Here is a 24,684-nt window from a genome sequence, read left to right on the forward strand (position 1 = left end):
CTCCTTTCCCCACTTGCGAAAACCTTACCAGGAACGGTCGTTGCGTAAGAAAATCACCTCGCCCCCAACGTGCCGCACAGTAGGCGCTCAGTAAGTTGTGTTTCTCTTTCCCTTGAGCGGTAGATCGGGTCCCCAGGAGACCACAAAAACGGGTTTTCTGTCCCTTGAGTCTTCGCTACCTCCCTGGGCCCCGCGGCCTCTACTGGGTCTGGGGAGCTTGTGGGCCGGGGAGGCGTGGGGCAGAGCGCGGGCAGGGGAGTGGAGCGGCTGGGCCGGCGTCTCGCGCGGGGCCGGTCTCCTCGGCTTACGTAAGGCGCGAGCCCCGCGAGGCCGGCCGTGACCCGGGGTGGCGCCGCCCAGCGGGATCCTGGCTGCAGGCCTGTCCGGGCGAGCGCTGCGTCCCAGCGAAGGTGTGTGTTTGTGGGATTGCTTCGGTGGGGAGGCGCCGGACCCCTGCTCCTCGCGGCCCGCCCGCGGGGAAGCGTGTCCGTCAACCCCGGGCGGAGGTGGTCACTGGGTCCTGTGTGCAGGCGGCACGGCATCCGCTGCGACTTCGTGGGATGTGACAGCCGCCCGAGAGGAGCGGAGGCGCGGACTGGACGCTGCCCACGTGCGAGGACTCGGGCAGGGGGCAGCCCCCCGGCGCCCACCGGGCTTCCGCACTGTGCGGGCGGGCGCGGGGATGCCGGACCCCCGACCCGGTCCTCGGCGCGTGGTGCGGAGCAAGGCGGAGGGAGGGATCCAGGTGGGACCGGCGGCTGGCCGGTCTCTGAGCCCCGAAGGCGAGGGCGGACCGTGTCAGGGGCGGGGTCGCGGACTTCTCGGTGCTCGCAGGCGTGGGCGGGGAGGGCGGGGAGGTGTAGCGTGGCGCCTCACTCCGCCTTCCAGCCTCCAGGCTGAGGGGAGGGGCGGTCTCAAAAGTGTCTCCTTCCCCTGCAGGGGCGGCCGACGAGTCCGGGAGCGAGCGTAGGGTGTCGGAGGCAGGGGCCGAAGGAGCAAAGTTCCCGGGGCTTCTCGGAGGCCGCTGTCCGGGTTGCCCGTGCGGCTGCCCCACTCCTCGAGAAGGCAATGGCTTCCAAACTCCTGCGCGCGGTCATCCTCGGGCCGCCCGGCTCTGGCAAGGGCACCGTGTGCCAGAGGATCGCCCAGAACTTTGGCCTCCAGCATCTCTCCAGCGGCCACTTCTTGCGGGAGAACATCAAAGCCGACACGGGTGAGGGGGTGCGGGGGGGTGCGGGGGAGAGGGGCGGGTGTGAACGGAAGAGGCATCTTCCAGTTAGGCCGGGCAGACGAATGGCCGGAGAGGGGCCAGGTCTCCCCGGCCCGCGGGCGCTCTTCCCCCGCCCGCCCGCGGTCGGTGCAGGCTTCTACGTGCCAGGGCGCATGCAGGCGGTGGGCCTCGGCAGCGCGCCGGGTGAGAAGGCCGAGGCGCGCAGGGAGGAGGGTGGAAGGTGCGCGCCGCTCCTCTCTCTGCCCAGGCGCCTGGGGGAAAAGCCCGTAACCGCCAGCTGGGAGAGCGAGGACCAGGTAGCTGGCAACGCCGAGCCCCGATCTGGTCCTGCTTCCTTAAGGCAAGATCGCCCCCTCCGCCGCACCTCCGGCCCATCCCGGCCCCCCTCAGTCGCGCCCAGGCCCCCCAGGCCTCGCGCGCCGCCCACCTGTGGGAGTCCGCCCCGCTGCGACGGGGAACCTGTGGCGCCCTAGTGATGGGAACCGTGCGCCGTTCCAGCCCCTCCGAGTCCCCTGGGGCCTCCAGACGGAGCCCTGGGTGGCTCTGAAAAGCCTGTCTGTTCCTTGTCGTCTTCTAAGGTAAATTGTCACCACGAAGTCCCCTCCTCTCCAAGCCTGGGCCTGGCGGCTAGGAGACTCGATCTGATAAATTCCACCTTGAATCCAGGTTCCACGGAACTGGCTTTTTAAGAAGGCCTCCCCTGGCTTGCACAATGAATTTGGGGATGTAGATGGCCTGATCTCTTGGGGTTTCGGAATGGCCCTGCTGTCTGCCTCTTCTTCCGCCCCACATCCACACCAGCTCATTAACTGGCATTAAAGGGAGCGAGGCGGCTGTTGTGCCGCTGTGAGGTGCCTAACCCGCCAGGGATGCCGCTGCTCATAATTAGCAACTCCTTTATGAAAACTTGCTACTGCAACGGGGTATTTGACAGTCGCCTCTCTTCTCGTTGCCCAAGGTCGTTATTACCCAGGGATCTTCATTACAGAAGCACACGTTCGTTTGAAGAGGTGGGTGGAGGGCTGTGCTGGAAAGCAGGCTCGAAAATGGGGAATTAAGAGTCTCAAAGGCTGAGTTTTCTTATCTCTTAAGCAGGTAATAAAGACAAGTTTTTATTATTTTTTTAAAGATTTTATTTATTTATTTGTAGGGAGAGGGGAAGGGAGGGACAAAGTGAGGGAGAGAAGCATTGATACTCGTTTCTGGTAAGCGCCCGGGTGGGGGCCCTAAACCGCAACCTACGTGTGTGACGACAGGAAATCCACCAGCGACCCTGAGACCCTCCCTGGTGCGTTGTGCGGGAGGACTCCGGGCCATCTGAGCCACACCGGTCAGGACTAAAAGCAGATTCTTACTTTGATTTTCAACAATTCTCCCGGGGGGGGGGCACCATGCCCATCTCTCAAAAGGAACAGTTCTGTGTACCAGGTTACAGCTTGAATTTTCGGGGGGGGGGCGAGGGGTATTACATCAATTATTAGGTTAACTTTAATGCCACATTAAAATGCATTTTATTCTTTCAGTATTTGGGATGGTTCTTCTCAGTTTTCAGGGAGAGGGGAAGGCTGGTTCGCCACCAACAGGTTTTGTGATAAGGCGGGGCTTGTCCGTGGTGGGGAAGTGGAGGCTGAGTGAGGGCAGGAAGTGATAGCGCGGGATTGAGCCCGTTTCTTAGCATTTCTCCATACCTGACTTCGTGACTTGTTTCCCTCTGGCGTGAAGGGCCTCGCACTGTCCGTCCTGGGGCTGGATTAGTGGCCCTTTCCATTTTATAAGAGAATATGATGGGAAGTGGTGTATTTCTACTGTTAGAGGTTTGAAATTTTTCAGCTTGCTCTTTTCCCTGATTCTCATTTTTTTGTTTCATTTTAACTTTCCCTTGTTCTGCATTTTAATTTTCATTCTCTTTCAGATACCTTTAAACTCCCTCCCTTCATCCCCTTAACTCCCTAGTATTTCTCCCTGGAGTAAGAAATGACTGAAATGTTTAGATTACCCCCCCCCCCCGTCTCCCCCCCCCCGTTGGGAATCAAGTGTGTTTTTTTTTCATGAACCTGTTTAGAGAAGCAGAAAAATAAAGGATAGCAATTTGTTTCCAAAGTGGCTTGTTTCTAGTGGACTTGGAGGGTGTTCTCAGATTATTTTTCTCTCTCAGAAGGCTTAAGAGTCTTACAGGCTTACTGCCTAGTAAATAAAACATTCCACAGTATTTATTTCTCTGTTACCTGCTGTTTGTCTTTAGCCAGCTTCCTGGTAGAGAAGCACAACAACCCCTGTGTATATGCCCCCTTTATAGTCGAAGGTTTGAAGGACACGATGAAACACAACAAAACCCCAGGAAATAAAACCTTGGTAGGAATTTGAATTGGAAAGTAGCTCAGGCCATCTGTTCCAGCTTTGATTAGGGCACACCGCTGTCCACAGGGCTTACCCCCACACAGACTCTGCCTGGTGAAACCTGCTCCTTCAGGGAAGGTCTCCTCATTGCTTTTGGGGAATCTTCCTTCCCTACCTGTGCTGGCAGAATTTGTCTTTCTTTTGCATGTAGCTTGTTGGTTCAGTTGCTTCTGTCACATACAGTTACAGTGAAGTGCAGCAAATGTCTGTCTGATTCATCCAAGAGATATTTACTGAGTACCTGCTATGTGTCGGTCTCCTAGGTGTTGGGAACTATATCAAAATTTAAGATTATCTCGTGCCCCGTGTCCCTTCTGCTTTCACCATGTTCCAGTTTCCACTGAGAGACATTGAGGAGAGTCATTTAACGGAGTCACTGATGCATACGAGGAGCTCAGCAAGTCTGTGTTGAAGGCATGGGTCAGGCGTTCGATCTGTACCTTCCCCAGAAGGAGTCAGGCAGCATCCAGTGATCAAACCCATTGTGTTTAATTAGCTTGGCTTTATGGTAAAAGTTTGTACTTACGATCTTGGGGGGGGGGGTAGAAAAATTTTTCTCTATCCTTTGTCAGAAAAATTTTAACTGTGTTAATTTGAACATCTGATTGGCTTTATTAAATATTCACAAATGGGGCAACATCCCATCTAGCCCCTAGCAGGGTGTTTAGGGCTTTATAAAATGGAAGGTTTTTATAGTAAGAAGGTTTGAGCAAAGGAGCCATTAATAAAAGGAAAAAGATGATTTTGGGGCCAGGTCATCATTTTTTTTTGAAGGGGGTGGGGAGTGGGGAGAATGAGAAGGGTTTTTATTATGCACATTTTCCTTTTTTATTCCTATATTGTTCTTTATTTAAAAGAGAAAGATTTTTTTTAAAGTTCATTTTCCAGTTACAGTTGACATATGATATATATTAGTTTCAGGTGTACAACAACATAGTGATTAGACATTTATATATACCTTAGGAACTGATTACCCTGGTAAATCTTGTACCCATGTAACCCCATACACAATTATTACAATATCATTGAATGTATTGCCTATGCTGTACTTTATATCTCTGCGATTGTTTGTATAACTGAGATGCGTCTTCTTTCTCTGGGGATAGATAGGGCCCATGTGACAGGTTACCTTATTGGTGTTGACCAGAAAAGTCCAGACTGGTTAATTATGTTTACAGAGAGGAGGAAAATGTATTTAGACCAGGTGTTGAGTCTAGGTTTGGTATCAGGGGCTGTTAGCACCAGCGATGCTATTTTGGGCCTGCGGTTTCCTCTGTAACACCTTCAGGGTACTTCTGGCCGGCCTAATAATGAAATTGACACGAGGCAGATTAGCAGGAAAGAAATAAAAGTTGAATAACATATATGCTTACCTTCTACGAACATGGGGGAAACTCGGGAAAACTGAGCAGCTTGCCAAAATGGCAGAAGTCATCCCCTTAAATATTACCTCAGCTAAAGACAAAAGAGGTTGGAAATGGAGAGTCAGTTTATAGGAGGTTACTGGGAAAAGCACAATAAACAAGGATAAAATTGTTACGTAGTTTTAAGTCCAACCCTTCTCCATTGACAGTGAAGGCAGGCCTGGTACACTGGTCCAATGAGGGAAACACCTTCACAAATAGAGATTTCCCTTATAAATGTAATTAGTTTTTACAAGGGATAACTTCTCCTTGGTTTTCTGTTTTTTCCCCTATCTGCTTATTTTAGACTGGTTCATTTCTTAAAATGAACCAGTCTAAAATAATCACTATCCCAGAGAGGCATATTTTGAGGTGGCAATTTCCACTCCCCTTCAGTCCCATCTTTGAAACCCCAAGAAGTTTCCCATTCCAGAAGGAATGTTGATAGATTATTCTAGATTTTATTTAACTAGCCTCAGTCTTGAGAATGGGTCAGTTCACTCAGGCAGTTGAGTCTCATTTCAGGATGTGGGCTTGCAGTGAGCTCCAAACATTAGGCCTCTATTGAGCAAGGTAATTAATAAAAGGCATTTCGTATGGAGACCAAAAAGAAGGTTAATGATTGGAGCACATTATAAATCCGTTTCTGAGCCACTGAAGATTTCTAGATGTCAGTCTCAGGGTTCTTTTGCATGTCGAAACATCTCTGATGTCGTCAGTGTTAAACTGATCCCATGACCAGGTTGTGAAAGAATTCACAAAGAGAAGAAAGTGTAGAGGATAAAGTTTTTATTCACTCTCCAAGGAAGGAGAGGGGCCAGGTGTGGAGAGAAACACCAGCCCTGAGGGGTGGGGGAGCTTTGAGCTTTTATTGGATTATAATTGGATTAAAAAAGGGTGCAGGGGGTGTTGCTGTTGTGTGACCCCTGGGCTGTTTTGTGTTGTAACCTGAGGCTGCAGTTTGTTTCCATGTTATCATCTCCCTGTGGCTGTAGGGAGCAGTTAGTTCTCTTTTAGCTTTCAGCAATTTCCAGTCCTGGGGACAGCCTCAGAAGAGTGAAATGGTAGCCATGTATAAACAGGTCATAGACCTGCTAGGCAAACAGTGCCACAATTGCAAATGGGGCTGACTTGGTCCTTTCAATCAGGTGTCCAGGCAAATGTTTTTAGTGGTTTATGCCAGGTCCGGAGGTTGATTAAGCATGAGCTATTGTGGCAAATTTTGGAGATTTCTCTTGTTTGTATCAAATCGTCTTGTTGCAGTTTACAGGGCTTCTGGAAAAAGGACAATTACAGTTCTTAGTGGTTCCAAGTAAAAGGATGAGAGAAAATTTTCAAACATTAGTTTGCAGAGCTCAGCCAAATATTTGAGGAAATTAGAGTAATTTGGGATCCTGTCCAGTTTACAGATAGGAACAAAACCTCAAAACATCATGAAGGGTACTGGAATCCATAAAGGTGTATTACTGAAACAAATATTTCCCTCTAAAATCATCCTCATTTTTAACGAAGATAGCCAAATTAAGACTAATTTAATTACAAAATAAGTCTAGTTTCAGTAAATTTGGCCTAATTATTTGTGCAAGTTCAACAAGAATAGTAATTAACTCTATAGGTTCTTTTAAATCTGCTTTGCTGGACTTTTTTATAAGGAATCTCTAGATTGAACTTTTAATAGCCTCTTGAGGCCAGAAGAGCCAAGCAAAGGGCTTGATTACACTTCACCTACAGTATCTACAGGCTTGGGCGTAGTCCTCTCTCTTTGAGGTCCCCAAAATATCCTGAGGATCCTGTACCTGCCGGGAAGTGATCTTTACTCACCAGGTAGGCTGTTGGGAACTCTAAGCAAGGTGTCAGGCCGGTATTTTTAAGAGGCCTTTTTTATTGGCTCCCAAAGGCAATCGTAGTTCCATAAAACTGCCTGGTTGAAGACTATGCCTATCTCTCTCAAACACGACATTCTAGTCAAAGCCCTGGCAATAAAAGCAGTGTTTCGAATTGAGTCCTGTTACAAGGAAAATAGATTCTTACTGAACTTATGTGAACAACTATATTGCTATGAAAATAAGAATATTCACTAAGAGGTCCCAAATTGTGGAGGGGTCACGTTGGGAGGAGACGATAAATGTTTCAATTCTGTTTGTAAAGGTATAATTTACCAAATCAATCTGTCATAGATGAAGAGAAACAGCTTTCTTTATCCCTGGAAAACAAAAGATTTAAAAGAATCAATATTTCAAACATAAAGTCATAAACATTATAATCATCCTTATCAGTTCATTCGTTTACATGTAAATAAGACTTGTTCTACTTGAATCCAGTTTTTCCATTAGTCCTCTCAACCTCGACCGATAATTGAGGGTGATGATAATTCTAAGAAGTTTGCAAGTCCTCCATCAAGGCTCCAGTGATTTACCCAGTGTGGTGGACACCTCAAACACTAGAAACTGTGGAAGGTACATTCCAGGTGGGAAACACTTTTTCTAACAGTTTCTTTGTCACTGTGAGGGTATCAGCCTTGCAGCAGGGGAAGGCTTCAACCCACCTGGAAACATACATACAACAAGAATGTATTGATAATACATCCTAAGTGGCAGTGGAATGAAGTCCAACTGAATTGCCCTATGATGGATGAACGAATGCAAAAACTGAATAGTGCAGTGGGCCTGGGAGCCTAGAAGAACCAAGAGGCTGTCTTGGGTTTCCCATAGTCCCAGCTATTGATTTAATTTACAACCATTTTTTTACCCATACAATATACTCTGGAAGTTTATCTTCACTTAATTTGACCTTCGTTCCTGTACAATTCAACATACCAAATAAGCCAAATTAGTTTGCTATTCCCCTTATTATAAGGAGAGAGATATCCTTTGAAATGACTCAAGGGCCCTTTTAGAAAATCTCAAAGTTATTTTTAGTTTAGAAAAAAGACTGTTTAAAAATTGGAATTTTGGGAAGTTGTCAAAAACTATCAAAAGATTTTAAAACACTTGACTAAATAGGATCATAGGTCATAATGAAACAAAACTAAGGCAACAAAAGATTTCAAAGACAAAGTTTACATAATTGTTAGCAAAATCTAGCTCTTACTGTTGAGAAGATTCAGTTTTTTTTTTAAGTATTCAAGAATGTGTTTTAAGACAACAGAAAATTCGTTTGATAAAACATAGAATATTTGCTTTCTGGACAGAAAGAACCTGAAAAGGAAAACCTTTTATAATCTAAGAGAAGACTGACAGTCCAAGAAAACTTTGTTCTTTTGGCAAATAAAAGAAAATTAAGCTTTAGCTTTGATATACATAAGTATACAATGATATACATATCATTGATATTAAAACTTAAATTTTAAAACCCTTATAACAGCAGTTCAACTGTGGTCAGTTTAATTACACAAGGTACAACTTTCTCTTTCTCTTCAACTTTGTATATTAGTTTTGCCCCTTATAACCTTATTCTAGTTTAAACAAAATTACTTTCATTTCCCTTACCAAAAATGTGTCTCCATATCTCATATGCCTCCACCCCTCCCCTTTTTAAAATTGGAAACACATCCTACTTTCCTTCCATTCAAAGATTTCTCCCTTATTCCTACCAGTACATATATAGGGACTTTTAACCCTTAAAAACTGATTTCTAATGAAAACTAGGCAGTTAGCATTCTTTAGATTGCCAAGTTTATGAGCACGTCTCATAACCTAGAGACATAAGCCCTTTTACTGGCAAATGCACTTTATAATTTCAGGAAACATGCCCTTTTTAATACTGCAGTCTCTCAGTCGGACACAAGACGTGTTGACTAGCAAACCCAAATTTGTCTTGCTTCCTCTGCAATAAGAGCCAAAGTAGATAAATATAGACTTATTTCACAATTAATATTTCAGTATTTTACCTCTTTGGGGAGATGAACTACATACTTAGTAATTTTCATTATTTAATGCAGCTTAGTAAAACTTGAATGTTTCAAGTTACCAAAATATTTGGGGAAACTAAAACAAATATTGCTGAGAAGTTCACAAAAACGTTTTATTTCACCTGCATCTATTTATTTTACTTACCCTCAATAATTATGTTTAGGTTACCCACAAAAACTTTCTGAAATGTGAGACCCAGTCATCCACCATTCTAAGTTGTTATTTTTGCTGACAAGTTTATAAGCCTAGGTAGAATAAAAGTATTATATTTAATACTCTCCATCTTTTTTTTTTCATCCTTACCTGAGGATGTTTGTTGATTGAGAAAGAGAGAGAGAGAGAGAGAGAGACAGACAGACAGACAGACAGACATCAATGGGTTCCCTCCCATGTCCACCCTGACTGGGGATCTAACCTGCAAACTATTGGCCTGTGGCTGGAGCCCAGGCTCCAAACAGCAGAGCCCAGGCCAGGGCTCGACACCTGTTTTAATGAAATCAGTGAACAAGTTTTAATTTTGAACATGTTTCCCAAGTCACAAAACCCTGAAAGAAAATCATTTAATTTCTTTCTTTCTGAGAATTTCAGGACACCGGAGTTTTTTTTTCAAGTGATGAGAAAGTGTATTCAGAAAGTTTACAGAGGTATTAAAAGTGAGCCAGCTGGGCCTCTAGGCTCAGTGGAAACAAGTTACAGAGGCAGAAAAGGGGCCCTTGGAGATCGAGAGGGAAAGGCAAAGGTAATGGGCCTGGGGGAAGAGGAGGGAGGAGGGGAAAAGGCAGGCAGGCTCCTGAGAGGGAGAGAAGGCCTCCGTCAACATAAGAAACACTCAAACCTGTAAAGAACTTTTGTGAGTTTATTTGAGCCAAACTGACAACAATTGCTGGCAAGCAAAATCTCAACAAGCTGAGAAAATACACCAGAAAAATGGCAGTTTTGCATCTTACTTTCTATGTTACAATCAAAGAAGGCATGAGGGGGGTTACATGAAATCCTTTGGTGATAGATTGGGGAGGTGGGAGAAAGCAAAGTGGGTGTGGGATGGAGGAACCTCTGGGACTGGATAAAAAGTAGAAAGACACTTCTTTTACACAGGCGGGTAGAGGATAGTGAGTAGTCAACAATAATAACAATGAGGGGATTGACGGCCTCTGCTCTAGTGATGCTGTTGTGCCCAGAGGCGTTGGGCAAAGGCGAAGTTTACCTTGATGTTGCAAAGGTATGTTGTCATAGATGCAAAAGGACAATAGTCAGCCCTGGCTGGTGTGGCTCAGGGGATTGAGTTGCCAGCCTGCCAACTGAAGGGTCTCAATTCCCAGTCAGGGCACAAGCCTGGGCTGCAGGCCAAGTGCTCAGTAGGGGGCGCTAGAGGCAACTACACATGGATGTTTCTCTCCTGCTCTTCTCTCCCTTTCCCTCTAAAAAATAAATAAATAAGTAAATACAAATTTTAAAAAAAGACAATAGGCTCAATTAAGATCAAGATTGACTTTGGGTAGGGAAGACTGGAGCCTAGGCCACCTAGGGCATGACTGGTCACCACAAACAGCTTTTAAGATAATGTTGAAATTTCAGACCACCCTTTGTGGTTACTTTAGGTCTCCAAGTTTGCAAGGCTGTTATGCAGCCTCCCTTGAGCTTGTCAGGCTTAGCACGTGGCCCCTTTTCTTCCACAACTAGAATGTATAGTTTTTTAGATTTTATTTATTTATCTTTAGAGGGGAAGGGAAGGAGAGAGGGAGAGAAACATCAGTGTATGGTTGCCTTTCATGTGCCCCATCCTGGGAACTGGCCTGCCACCCAGGCACGTGCCCTGACTGGGAATCAAACCGCAATAGTGTGGTTCACAGGCCCACACTCAATCCACTGAGCTACAACAGCCAGGGCCCAATTCTTAATTTATAAGTGTTTGTTTATTTTTAAGCCAGTTAAATAGAACTGTTTTTACAGAGTATCAGTACCACCTAGGTGTAGAAAATACCACACATCTACAACACACATGCATCCAGATACAGAAATTTACAAACGGATGCAAAGAGGAGTGCAATCCAGTCAAGTGACCTTCCTCTCCCCTTTTTTAGATAAAAATTACCTCTATTAAAATAAAAATAAGTAAAAAAACATATGTAATAGTCGAGTTTGCTTACTGAACTTTTAAAACATTTCTGAAAAAAGAAAAGAATTACCTCCGTGAAGTGTGCATTTAGTAAAGATGGCCTACATAAGAATTCCCGGAGAAGACCAGGTATTTACATCTCCAAGACAAAGGGAAAGAAATACAATGTTCCTCTTAAAAGGACTTTGGTTTCCTAAGGCCTATATTTACAAGCCTTTTGAGATGAATAGGAGAGGTTTGGTAAGCTTTGATTTCTGGCCATGTAAAGACAAATTTGTAGAACAAGACAGCTGTTTTAAATTCCTCAAAGAATTGAGTTGCCACCTAAATGACACCGTAGATTGATCCACTTATATAAAGGGTCACTAGAGTGAGCGCTCAACTCAAGAAGGCTAGCCATTATATTTCTTTGTATTTGGTCTTTCCATAGGTGGCCATGAAACAGCTGTTGATGATGAGAGCTCTCTAAAAATTTTCCAAGTTAGAAGTTTTTCCAATTCAAAAAGAATCCATCATCTGGCCATTGGTAGTCGGATCTAGTCATCTCAATAGCAACTCAAACTCGTAAGCTTTTCACAGTTTAACCAAGGAAGCATGAGGCCCCCACAAGAGAGTGCAAAGGATACAGCTCTGGCAAGATGCAAAAGTTCAGGCCCAGTGATGCTGACGGTCTGGAGGTCCGGGAATCTGGAGGTCTGTGACTCATTGTGGATTCTTGGCTTCACACAGAAAAGAATTCAAACAAACGTGAGTGAAAGTTTGTTAGTGAAGCAGTAGGACAGAGTGAAGGGCACTCCACAGGCAGAGCAGTCCTCCCTCGTGGTATTTGCTTCTTTTATTGAGGCTCATGTAATTGAAGGCTAGGGCATTAATGCGAGGGAGGGATAGTCGGGAGTTGTCTGGGAACAGGGTAGAGACTTCTGGAAAGAGCCCCATCTGCCATCTTGTGTCCTTATATGGGCTGTTCCTGATCACGGTGCCCGTGGTGGTGTGGGGTGTGTACTGATGTATTACAATGGGTATATACTGAGGCTGGGTCTCACTGTAAGGTGAAATTAGTTGCCATGTTGCATGAAGCTGGTGTTCTGCTGAGTCTAAGCCATGAATCTGTTGGGCGTTGGTCTGCCTATCTCTTCGATAGTCCCTGCAGCCCTTGTTGGTTACATACTCTACGCCACCAGAGTTAGAAACAGCTATTGCAAAATACAGGGAACCATGTATTTCTCTACTCCCCACCCCCACTTTGAACAGAGTGTAGGATAACTTCATTTTTTAAAAAATTCTCTATCTTCATAACCGCAGCCTACTCCACTTCCCACCAGATGAATGTGTATTCTCTGGCTGACAAAAAACCAGAACCATGAAGGGCCCTGTTTTCACCATCTCTGGGAAGGACAGGATCGACAGAAAATAAGAACATTCCAGCCAAGTCTTGACCAGAGTCACGGTTGCCCCAGAAACTAGTTTCATCAATATTTTCTCCTGCCAGTCTAAAATTAGCTCACCATGTCTGACTTCCACCGAGCTGGGAAGGCAGAGTTCAGGGAGGCTGGCTGGGCGAGAATGCTTACCTCCTAACGGACTCTCCGCCTTTGGGGGAGGAAGACTTTTCCTCTAACCTTTCAAGTTCTTGCGGTTGGTCTAACAATCAAATTGACATAGGGAAGATTAGCAAGAGAAAAAAAATTAATTACACGTACCTCCTGTATACACAGGGGAGACCCAAGAAAAGTGAGTGGCTGTAATGGTAGAAGCCATCACCTCAGATCCCTTAAGCTAAAGACAAAAAAAGATGTTCTCAGTAGAGAGTCACTTATCGGGAAAAGCACAGCAGACAGGGTAAGATCCAAATTGAAGTCCAAGGCTTCTCCATTAGTAGTGAAGGCGAGCCTGGTACAGTGAGGGAAACACCTTGAGAAATGGAGATTTCCCTTGCAACTGTAACTACTTTATAATGGGTAACTTTTGTCATAATTAACCAGCCTAAAATAATGTCCCAAACAGGTATATTTGGGGGTGGCAAACTGAGATCACTACAGATCTTAGGTGAGTTTCACATTAGCTGTGGCATATTGGCCATGCCTCGTCTGCCTGAAGCAGTGCAGGCTGAGACTTATCAAATACCTTATTGGAAGACTATCCCCCAGATCTTTGGCTCAGAGTTTCTTTAGCTTAATGGGTGAGTAAATAGAAGGGAGAGTTATCTGAGTTCGACAGGAACTCGTCCTGCATTCCGTCATAAGGAACATTGGCGTGTGTGCGTGTGCACACACCTACATGGACTCACTCAGGGATGTATACTTTCACTGATTTTTAGAGAGAAGGAGGAAGAGGGAGAGAGAAATACTGATGGGTTGCCTCCGTGTGTTACAAGGATCAAATCTGCAGCCTTTTGAGGTATGGGTGAATGCTCCAACCAACCGAGCCACGTGGCCAGGGCCCATTAAAACTTTTTACATGTAGTGATAGCCTCCTTTGTTGAGTGATGTGTGACTGAAACCTTCCTTTGAAGAATCTGAGAATCTCTGTCATGGGTTGGACAAACAGTGGTATTTTTTAAAAACCACATTCTTCTGTACTTGATATATCTCAAGTGCAGGAAAGTTAGCAGATTTTCATTTGGAAGTACCCTGGACTTCACTGAGAGGGAGGACGTTCAAGAATAAACCTATTTATGCTCGTAATTAATATTAACTGCTGCTCTTGCTGGGTTTGCAGATGGGACTAGCATTTCAAATTAGACTCTGGTCTGTGTCTCTGTTTTCTGAAAAGATGACCTAGTTTGGAGGGCTTGGGATTTTGGGGATTTTTTTCCGGTACTCATTAAGTATAAATATCTGTCTTTTTATTTAAGTGAAAACTTCTGAGAATTGGAGGATAAAGGATAAAGAAGCTCTATTACAGACACTTGAGAGACAGAGTTCAGCAATGTGTCTATAACAACTTTATATGAACCTTTATGTAGACCCATCTTACAGGGTCTTGGCTTGTTATAAGACTTATAGAATATGCTATATTCCTTTTTTTTTCAAACTTGCTGAGACTAGGGATACAGCCCAGGTCAAGGAGTCTGACCAATTTTGAGGCATCTCTTCAGTCTGCAGGTCCATTGCACATCCCCTTATCTTTTTTCTGGTTTCTTTGAGGGTTTTCACACATATCTGTAGAAAACTATTTGTGACTTGAATGAAGTGTTCCCTGATAGTAGGTCTGCCATAGCCACAGGAGCTGCTCAATCTGAGCGTTCTTTCAGGGAGATCATTTCTGAAAAGTAACTGTCTGATCAAAGTCATGCCTGTTAGAAATTTGGAGGAAAAATTGGGAGAAATTGAAGAGGCAATAAAAATTACCCAATAATACCACCCTGACTCTTGAAAATTCTAATACGTTATTTTGTTTTTTTCTTTCCTGTGTCTTTGCCTTGCTACCCCCCAATGAATGAACTTGAGGTTATATTACTTGATAACTTTTCCCCTTCCACTTAGATATATGTATTGTGATAAATTTTCTTTGTTTTTAACGCTTCTTCAAAAGCATTTTAAATTTCTATATAATATCCCACTCATTTAGCAGATGTTTTTTGTCTCCCTACTCAAATATTTCTGTTCTTACAAGTGTGGGTCCATGGGGATTTGAGGGGACAAGGAAGCTGTGAGAAGACAGATGAGTCCATATGGAATAAATAAGATAATATTAGACAGATATATGTTGTGAAGTAAATAAAGTGGTGATGAATTAGTAATGAGGGCTAAGGTAAGCTGTTCTAGGTCGTGTGATTAGGAAAGACCTCTCTGGGACGTACATAGCCAAAGGAATGAACATGTGATGATGTAGGATCAGAGTGTTCTAGGGAGAAGCAAGTGCCAAGGCCCTCAGGTAAAAACAAGCACAGCTTGTTTGAGGAACAGGAAGGCAGGCAGTGATCCTCGTGAGCAAGGGAAATGTGGGAGGAAGTGAGGTGAGAAAGATGAACACGTAGAGCCTTACGGGTCCTGGAATGGTTGGATTTCATTGAACGGCTTTGGAAAGCTATCGAAGGGTTTTAAATAGGACAGTGATGTTTGGATTTGCCTGTTAAAAGTCGATCTTTGGGATGCTGTGTGAAGTGACTCCAGGTGAGCTGAAGTGGTATCCAAGGAAGGATGATAATATCTGCTCCATATCACCTTTTCCAGTTCCATTACTTGTGTGTGTTTATTTTTAAGGTACACACAAACACTGTGCCATCATAGTTTATGAAACTTTTTAAACTTCTGTTTCAGATTTCCTGAAACTCAAGTGATAGCAATTGATTATGAAAGTCGTAGTAAACTGGGAACCAGATTATTAGCTATATATAAATACACCCATTATACATGATAAAGGACATATTGAATTGCCAGTTTCCTTCAGAATCTACCAAGTAAATTGTTAAAGGATATTATATAATGCTGGTCTGCTTTTTAGCACTGTGAGAAGATTTAAAGGCTTGGAAATTATGTTTTTCTTATAAAGCTTTATGCTTTCACAATGGGCTGGATATATCATCAACGTATTGTTTTTCAGTAAACTAGTTTTTTTTCTTTTTAAGCATGGGCAGGTAGTAGAGGCTTTGGGTTACTCTGTGCCTCTCCACCCCCAACCACCTGAAGTTGAGTCCTCAGGTTGGCCTTTAACACATGGTACAGAAGGTCTCATTTGTGTAGCTTCACCAAGTCCAAGTAGATAGCTTGTGTTATACTTTAACAGTTTGACTTCTAAATTCTAAGAATTCTTACATTAATTAAATGACAGGTCAAGCATCCCTCACTGAGCCAGTGAGAGTGATAGTATTGAAATAATGCAGAGTCACCCGTGCTCATCAAATTGCCAAGAATCTAGAAACTAACTATTTTCTGTTCTTCAGCACTTTTCTTGACCAGCAACCTGTGATGCTGGCACTTTTTGTAACTCTCGAGGCCTGGTCATCCTAACTAACATTTGCAGTGGGTCGAGCAATACTAGGCCTGGTACAAAGGAAACTTTGTATTCCGTACGTTTTATGCCTCCCATCTTGTGTGAGCACCACAGAATAAATACAACAGTGCAATAAAGGGTGGTGACGGGGAAGACTGCTTTAGACTGTGAAGTTGAAGGTCTCTGTGAGGTGATGTTTCAGCTGAACTCTGCATGAGGGTAGGAGCCAGATGTGTAAAGATTTGGGGACAGAGGGAACAAGGTGTGGAAAGACCATAAGTGGAGAGGAGAAGAAGCAGGTATCTCTGGAGCACTGCACATGAGGAGGAAGTGGTAGAAGAGGAGGCCAGAAAGGAGGCAAAGGGCCTTGAGGCATGACCAAGAGTTTGAGCTTCAGTATAACTGGGGGAAAGTAATTGGGTTTTTTTGTGTTGTTTTTTTGTTTATTTTTTGTGTATAACATCTTTACTGAGACTTGACTTGCATACAATAAAAATTATTCTTTTTAAAGTGCATAAATCAGTGGTTTTTAGTACATTTTATCGAGGTGTGCAACCGTCATCAGTGTCTGATTTTAGAACATTTTTATCATCACAGAAAGAAACCTTGTAACCCATTAGCAGTCATTCCCCATTCCCCCTCCTTCCAGCTCCTGACAATCACCAGCCTACTGACTGTTTGTATTGATTTGCTTATTCTGGATATTAAATATAAATAGATTTATATAGTATGTGATTTTTTTATATCTGCCTTTTTTCACTGTGAAAATATGTATCAGCATATTTTCACAGTTCAACTGTGTTGTAGTATGTATCCATATTTAATTTCTTTTTGTTACCAGGTAGTATTTGATGGTATGGATATATCACATTTTGTTTATTCATTAATTAGTTGTTGTGGTCTCCTGGGTTGTCTCCTGCAATGAACATACAAGTTTTTGTGTGGGTACATGTTTTCATTTCTCTTGGGTACACGCCTAAGAGCAGAATTGCTGAGGCACATGGTAATACTATGTTTAACAATTGGAGGAACTGCCAACTGTTTTCCAAAGCAGCTACACTATTTTGCATACCCACCAGTAATGAATGACATTTCGATTCTCTTTACATTCTCAACACTTAACCGTCTGTCTTTTTTATTTTACCTACCTAGTAGTTGTGAGGTGGTATCTTACTCTGATTTTGATTGGCATTTCTCCAAGGACTCACGATGTCTTTTCATGTGTTACTGGCCATTTGTATATCTTTGGAGAAATGTCTGTTCAAATCCTTTGCCTATGTTTAAATGGGCTCATTCGTCCTTTTATTGTTGAGTTCTTGATTTATTCTGGATATAAGTCTTTTATTATAATGTGACTTGTATATATTTTCTCTCATTCTCTGAATTGTCTTTTTACTTTTCTTGATTAAATCTGCAGAAGCACAAACATTTTTAATATTGATGAAGTGCAGTTTATTTTTTCTTTTATTATGCTTGTGATGTCACAGATAATAAATCATTGCCTAGTCCAAGGTGAAGTCATTACTTTTAAGTATGGGACTGACAATCTGATTTACATTTTTTAATAAATGGCTCAGGCTATTTGGAAACTGAATTGAAAGGTTCTACAGTGAAAGGAGGGAGAACAGTTTAAAGGGTGTTAGTATCCACAGACAACTGAGTAGAGTTAAATGTCAGTACTTGCTAAACCAGCAATAGCAGCCTGTTAATGGGAATAAAAAATGGTCTCCACCTTTAAGGAACCGACAAAGTAATAAAACATATGCCCAATTAGTTGTTTTGTAACTCACAATATACTGAGTGCTATTAAAAGTGGATGTAAAAAAGTTTTAATAAGAACAGTGAAGAGAGAAGTTACTTGTATAAACTTTTGAGTTCTTTTTTGTGTCTCCAATGTCTAACCTACTGTCAGGGTTTAATAGTTGTTTGTGCCCTGGCTGGTGTGACCCAGTGGATTGAGCATGGGCCTGTGGACCAAAAGGTCCCTGGTTCAAGTCCCAGTCAGAGCACATGCCTGGGTTGCCGGCCATGTCCCCAGTTAGGGGCATGTGAGAGGCAACTAATCGATGGATCTCGCACTTATCGATGTTTCTGTCCCTTCTTTCTCTTCTCTCTAAAAGTACATAAATAAAATCTTTTTAAAAATTAAAAAAATGTTGTTTGCTACACCTCTGCATGACAGTAACCGAAAGCTAGAGGAGAGATGGTATTGACATGGAGCCTTGAAGGACGGGTAAGATTCTGGCAGGTGGAGAAGTGGGAGCAGGAGGGGTTGTGCCATGTCTGAGAGGTAATTCAAATGAAGGGTATTTTGATGGGCACCTAGAGTTGGAGGAATTATAGGCAGGAAGTCAGAAATGTCCTTTGGGGCTTACATGTAATTCCAGATTGAGTTCATAGATAGGAAGTCTGTGGGAGCCAGTGTCTTCCTAAAACTCCTATAGCGGCGTGACTGTTGTTCATCATAGCGAGGAAGGAGTGGACTCCAGCAAAGAGAAAGTGGAGCAGGGCCACGGTTGTGTCGCAGCAGTTCAGGTCAGGCATCGGGTGCGGGCGGCAGGGCGTCTGGGAGAGGCTGCCGTAGCGGTGGCAGTACTCAGCGTGACTGTGTGTGGGAAGGGCAGAGCCAACGGCAGCCCTCTGAAGGGTTGAACTTCAGTGCTTCTGGGGGAAGTGTCCCCATTTCATAGAAAGGGCAGTCCAGGATTGGGGAAGATAAGGAGTTGAACATATGTGAGTATTTGTGGGAAGTTCCAGATGGAAGTATCCAGTGGGCTGTGGCACAGCAAGTGGTAGGTGCAGGAGTTGGCTCTGTGGCATAGAGAAAAGATAGCTGGGCTTTGGAGTCAGGCTCAACAAATGGGCTCTGTAAATTTGGGGGGGAGTTAATTAACTTGGTTTCCTTTGTAAGAATCCTTACCTCATAAAGGTATTGGGAGGGTCAGATGGGGGGATCATCTGTAAAATGCCTGGTTGTTCCCTTCTTCCCAGGAGTCACAGTACCTTGAGTTCATTTAAAGTCCTTCCCAATGAATGGAGCTCATGGAATGGAATCACTGGCCCAGTCCCGTGGGATTTGAGCAGAGCACACGTGCACATGTGTGCGTGTGTGTGGAGCCAAGGCCACAAGCCCTCGCTCACTGTCTGTGAGCTCTTCATTAGTTCTGTTGTTCTCCTAGTTACCTTTCAGTGTGTCTTGTTTCCATTTCTGCCGAACAAATATACTTACGTTAAAGTTACGTGCGTACCTCTTTTGAAAGACTCCCTAAATGCAAAATTGCTTTTTAAAAATCGCGTTGTCCTGGTCCTATGGCTCAGTTGGTTGAAGCTTCATCTGGTGCGTGAAAACATTGCCGGTTTGATTCCCTTAGGGCAGGTGCCTGGATGCCTGGGTTGTGGGCTCGACCCCCGGTTGGGGTGCCTGGGGTCGGGGCCGCCCTCGGAGTTCCTCTCCCCCATGGATGTTTCTTTCCTTTCTCCCTCCCCCTTCCTTCTTCTGTCTCTAAAAATCAATGGAAACATGTCCTTGGGTAAGGATTAAAAAAAAAATTACTTCATCATTAAGATGGACTTTTTTGAACGTTACCTATTTGTCTGACTGGGTATGTTTTTCCTGAGCTCTTTTAATTTACTGGGCTGCTGGTATCTCTGATTCGACTTTTGCTTTGCTCTGTTTTCCTAAATTCTAACTCATCTGCTTCTGTATTTTTTTCTGGTACATGATACCTATAGATCTCGGTACGAATAGCCAATGTAGTATGCAGGGTAGCTATAAAATATTGATTGCATATATGAGTAGTGTCTCAATTTTCTTAAATTGTAGCTATAAATACTGTCTCAGGGCAGAATTTAGTTCTTCCAAAAGGGACATTGATTTTTAACTTGCCTTACTTCAGTGGCTTAGTAATGAAAAATATCAAAAATCTAGCTTGGAATAAAATGGAAGTGTAAGACCTTTCCATTAAGCTCATGGTTTTGTTTTAGTTTTCTAAGGTTTTTAGGAACTAAACACCATGCATAGCAATCAATGTGTTAAGTTTCATTATTTGTTCTGATTCTTAATGTCTGAGAATTGGAAGGGATTTGAAGTCTTCTGTCCAAGTGGCCACTCTGTGCTGGACCCTTTCCATGGCAGCCTGCCTCCTCCGAAGCCGGGCTTTCATGGCTGGACAGGTCGCATTGTTGGGAGATTTTTTTCCTTATACTGAGATGAAAGCCAGCTCCTTGAAACTGTTACCCATAAACTGTCATCCACTTATCCAACTTCGGTCTTTTGATGTCACATTAATTAAATCCACTGGTTTTTCAGATAATTGAAAATAGTTGCTAGGCACCCCTTCCCCAACTTTTAAGTTGTGTCCTCCCCCCCCCCTAGAAAAATAGTGCTAGTTCCCACAACTATTCTTCCTGTATCATTTCTAGGTTCTTTTTCAGCCTGTTTCATTATGACCCCTTTTAACTGCAACGTCTACCACCACTAACAACAGGCTAAAGGTGCTGAGACCATTGCAGCTAAGCGGATGTACTTTCTGAGTTCTACTCTCTTTGTAAATGAACACATTATTTGGGAGTATTTCTAAACATTGTCCTGCAATGCACATGTATCTGTGTTAGCCTTGTTAAACAGACAGTGCTTGAGAATATACACCGGGCCCATCCCAGAACCTAATTACTTCAGGCTGCTCCTGTCCTTTTAAGTGAGGAAATTTAGAAGAGGGTGAAGGGGGGATAAATGGTGATGGAAGGAGACTAGGGCTGCAGCAGACACACAATACAGTACACAGATGATACTCCTATAGAACTGTACACCTAAAACATGTAATTTTATTAACCAGTGTCACCCCAAGAAATCCAATTAAAATAAAACTAAAGATAAAATATAAAGTAACAAAAATAAGCTGTGGGTATTTTGTTCATTTCATTGCATTCAACTACTGCTTATCTTAATTATTTTCTTTTTGGCGCCCTCAGATGTTTCACTCAAAGAGAGAGCCTCATGACTACTCACACCTTAGCCTCTGCCACCAACCCCGTGAGGTGGCTCCGCAGTTGCTCTCACTTGTAAGTGAGTAAACAGAAAAGACCAGCTCCTTTGCCTAAAACTGTAGCGCGAGGGCGGCCAGGCCAAACTCCAAACCAGCTATAACCAATCCCAAGGGTTAGGATGGCTAAAGAATTAGGGACAAATAAAAAAAATGACAGAAGGTTGGTGGAATTACCCCAACATTGCAGGACATTGATCAGCAACAAACAAGTCATGACTAAATTTGCTCAGATTATCGTTAATTAAAGTGAATTGGGATTGTTTTCCACACATTACTACTTAATATTCAAGATTATATAGGTTTCTATTGGATGCCTTAGTGATGATGCAAAGCTCTGAGAGGTTTTAGGAGCCTGGGCTCTGAGCCACACGGCTGGTCTGGAGTTTGGCCTGGCCGCCCTCGCGCTACAGTTTTAGGCAAAGGAGCTGGTCTTTTCTGTTTACTCACTTACAAGTGAGAGCAACTGCGGAGCCACCTCACGGGGTTGGTGGCAGAGGCTAGGGTGTGAGTAGTCATGAGGCTCTCTCTTTGAGTGAAAAATCTGAGGGCGCCAAAAAGAAAATAATTAAGATAAGCAGTAGTTGAATGCAATGAAATGAACAAAATACCCACAACTTATTTTTGTCACTTTATATTTTATCTTTAGTTTTATTTTAATTGGATTTCTTGGGGTGACATTGGTTAATAAAATTACATGTTTTAGGTGTACAGTTCTATAGGAGTATCATCTGTGTACTGTATTGTGTGTCTGCTGCAGCCCTAGTCTCCTTCCATCTCCATTTATCCCCCTTCACCCTCTTCTACCTCTTCCCACCCCTCTTTCCCTCTAGTAATCACCATGCTGTTGTCTGCGAGGTTTGTTTTTTTCCTTAATCCCTTCACCTTTTTCATCCAGCCCCGAACCCACCCCCTCTCACAGCTGTCAGTCGGCGCTCTGTATTTATGAGTCTGTTTCTATTCTGTTTGTTAGTGTATTTTGTTCATTAGATTCCACGTATGAGTGAAATTCTATGGTACTTGTCTTTCTCTGACTTGCTTATTTCACTTAGCGTAATGCTCTTCAGGTCCATCCATGCGGTTGCAAAAGATAAAATTTCCTTCTTCTTTACGGACAAGTAGTATTCCATTGTATAAATTTAGCTTGTACCACACATAGCAACTTTTCCCAAAAAAGACTTTATTTATTTAGTTTTAGAGAGTAGAAGGGAGGGAGAAAGAGAGGAAGAGAAACATCAATGTGTGGTTACCTCTGGCATGCGCCATACTGGGGCCCTGGCCCACGACCCAGGCATGTGCCCTGACTGGGAATCAAACCAGTGACCCTTTGGTTTGCATTCCAGCACTCAATCCAGTGAGCCACACCAGGTGGGGCAGCAACATTTTAAATAAAGACCTGATCCAATAGGATTGAGATTAGGGTGAAGTTCGTAAATTGTACATGTGCAGGGTTGGATCCTGTCTTTATTTAAAATTTTCATAGCTTTTCATCATTTTTTGTACTAATTTTGATATTTTAAAATACTGCAACAAAGTATTATTTTTCTTGGTTACTGGAGGTGTTTTTCCCTACCCTCTTCAGTTTTTTTGTCCAAGGCCAGTGTCCAGGAGCAAGCTGCTGTGCTGTTTTTAGTTGTTGGTAGTTGATTTCCAACTACCCTTATATGTTCTTCAAATAGACATGGGGGAGAGTAACAGGAGAAAGTGACCACATTTATTACCTATGTACTTATGGGGGTCCCAGAAGTTACGGGGCCCAAGGAAAGATGGGGCAGTTAAAGGCTTACGTGCCATCTTGAGCTAAGGAGGGAGTGGAAAGGGGTTGTGATTTGGGACTTCACAGGATGAGAAGGCAATTCACATGGAGACTGAAATGCACATGTTTGGTAAATAACGCTCTTGGGCGGGAGGTGGGGGGCATCTTTCCAATGGGTAGTTCCTTTCTGTCCATCACACTTTGTTCATGGTTGTATCTACATGTAACTATGTGTGTGTAACTATAGTTACCTGTGAAAATAGTTCCCTTCCTAAAGCACTCTGTCTAAATTCCTTTTGTATCTTGAAAATAACCAGTGTAAAATAATTAATATCCCAAAATGCATATTTTGGGGGTGGCAGATTTTGTTCATTTTGGTTCCAATGATCAATGATATTTTTTAGAGGAAATGAATTTTAAGAGCCTAGTAGAGGTATTTTATTTTTCCGGCATTGATATTTCTGTTATGTTGTCTCAAAGGGCCAGTCTAAATTGCATAATCAAGGTCAAGTTTAGGTTCTGAATGTCATGTTTCAAGCGCTGCTGCAGCTTAAACCCCAAAGAATAGAAAATGTGAACACTTAGCTTATGTCTAGAGGATCCTAGCCAAGCCAAACAGCATTGAAACATTGAGTGTCCTTAATGGCCAGGATTGAGAAAGACAGCCACAGATGGTGGCTGAGCCATAGCTGGAACTTCTGTTAATGGGCTCGAGATGTTCTAAATGACAGAAGCCAGGAGCCCCCCCGGGTGGGGGTGGGAAGTGGTGTTTTTAGAAGTTAAATTATGATGATAGAATCTTTCTGTAAATCTGGTTCTGCTCCAATTTGCTTTTAGTCGTATAGACCTGATTAGAAAACATGCCTTAGAAATCTGTTTCATAGTTAGTGGCCCATGCAAGGCAGAAAAAAGTTGCAGAATCTTTTTTTTAAAGCTTCATTTTTGGCAGTCCACGTGTTGCACAGGCAAGGCAGCTGTTAGCTGTTGGGCGTCTCCCTGTCCTCCCAGTGGTCTGTCTGTCTCTCGGTCTCCCAGTCTCTTTTTCTTTCCGTCACTCTCCCTTCCTGTCTCTGTCCTTCTCTCTCTTCTTTCTTTGGTCTTTTTTCTTTTTGACACAGATTTATTCAATGGTGCTTCTGCATGAATAGATAGTTGCTCTTCAAAAGTTACATGAACTGAATGTTGTTGATGTTTGGCATAAAATAGAGATAAGTAAAATCATAATCACCATAGCAATGATCATTGGCTTGGATTAAATTTAAATTTATCTGAAAATTTTATCCTTTTGTTTTTAGATTGTGAAGTAGTGGAATCCAATTATGTACTTGAGAAGTGGCGTGAGTTTAAAACATAACTTTATCTCGATGGCTGCTGCCTGACATTACTGCCTTGCTGTGGCGAGGTATCTTGCCATTTTAAAGACTCCAGGTATCTTCTGGCTTGGCATTAAAAACAGTAATAATAAAAATAAAAACAGGGATTAGAAAGAATGTATGTCACCTTGTTTGCATCAGTTTTCAGAGAACAGCTGTGGCAGCTGAACTACATGCCTGCTTTGTGTTCCTCCTTTCACTGGCAGGTGGAGAAAGTGAAAGTTTCAAAGTGAGCCTAAAATTAGTATATCTGGTGGAGCGTTCAATTTCATGTACATGCTATTTGGAATAGCAATATGTAGCAGAAGACGACTGGAGTGCAGAATAAGCTTGGAGGTTGGAATTGAGGGGCTGGTGCAGTTCCAGGTTTACAAGGGAAATATTCCCAGGTATCTAGGACTCACATCCTTGGTTTACTTGGACAGGGCTTAATGTTTCCCCATGGGTAATTTAGCAGCTCATCTTTAGATTAGTTAGTGGGGTAGAACTTTGGAATCTCAAGATGAAATCCAGTGCTTTC

The 24,684-nt window shown here is 43.3% G+C and overlaps 1 protein-coding gene across 4 annotated transcripts in view; it reads left to right on the plus strand.

Moving 5' to 3' along the window:
- The first annotated feature begins 947 nt into the window (after positions 1-947).
- The window catches only part of AK4 (adenylate kinase 4), a 63,247-nt gene continuing 39,510 nt past the window's right edge, over positions 948-24,684 (plus strand). The window contains exon 1 of one of the 4 annotated variants that reach the window (XM_037143754.2): positions 948-1,213. In XM_037143754.2, the coding sequence (XP_036999649.2) occupies positions 1,069-1,213 (145 nt within the window). In that variant the 5' untranslated portion in view covers positions 948-1,068. Of the gene's footprint in view, positions 1,214-1,284; positions 1,415-1,452; positions 1,810-24,684 lie in introns of those variants that run through there. The other 3 variants (XM_037143755.2, XM_053655454.1, XM_053655455.1) reach the window with 3 other exon arrangements.

This window comes from Artibeus jamaicensis, unplaced genomic scaffold (genome assembly GCF_021234435.1).
Source record: "Artibeus jamaicensis isolate MK-2021 breed Jamaican fruit bat unplaced genomic scaffold, CSHL_Jam_final scaffold_1019, whole genome shotgun sequence".
Taxonomy (NCBI): domain Eukaryota; kingdom Metazoa; phylum Chordata; class Mammalia; order Chiroptera; family Phyllostomidae; genus Artibeus; species Artibeus jamaicensis.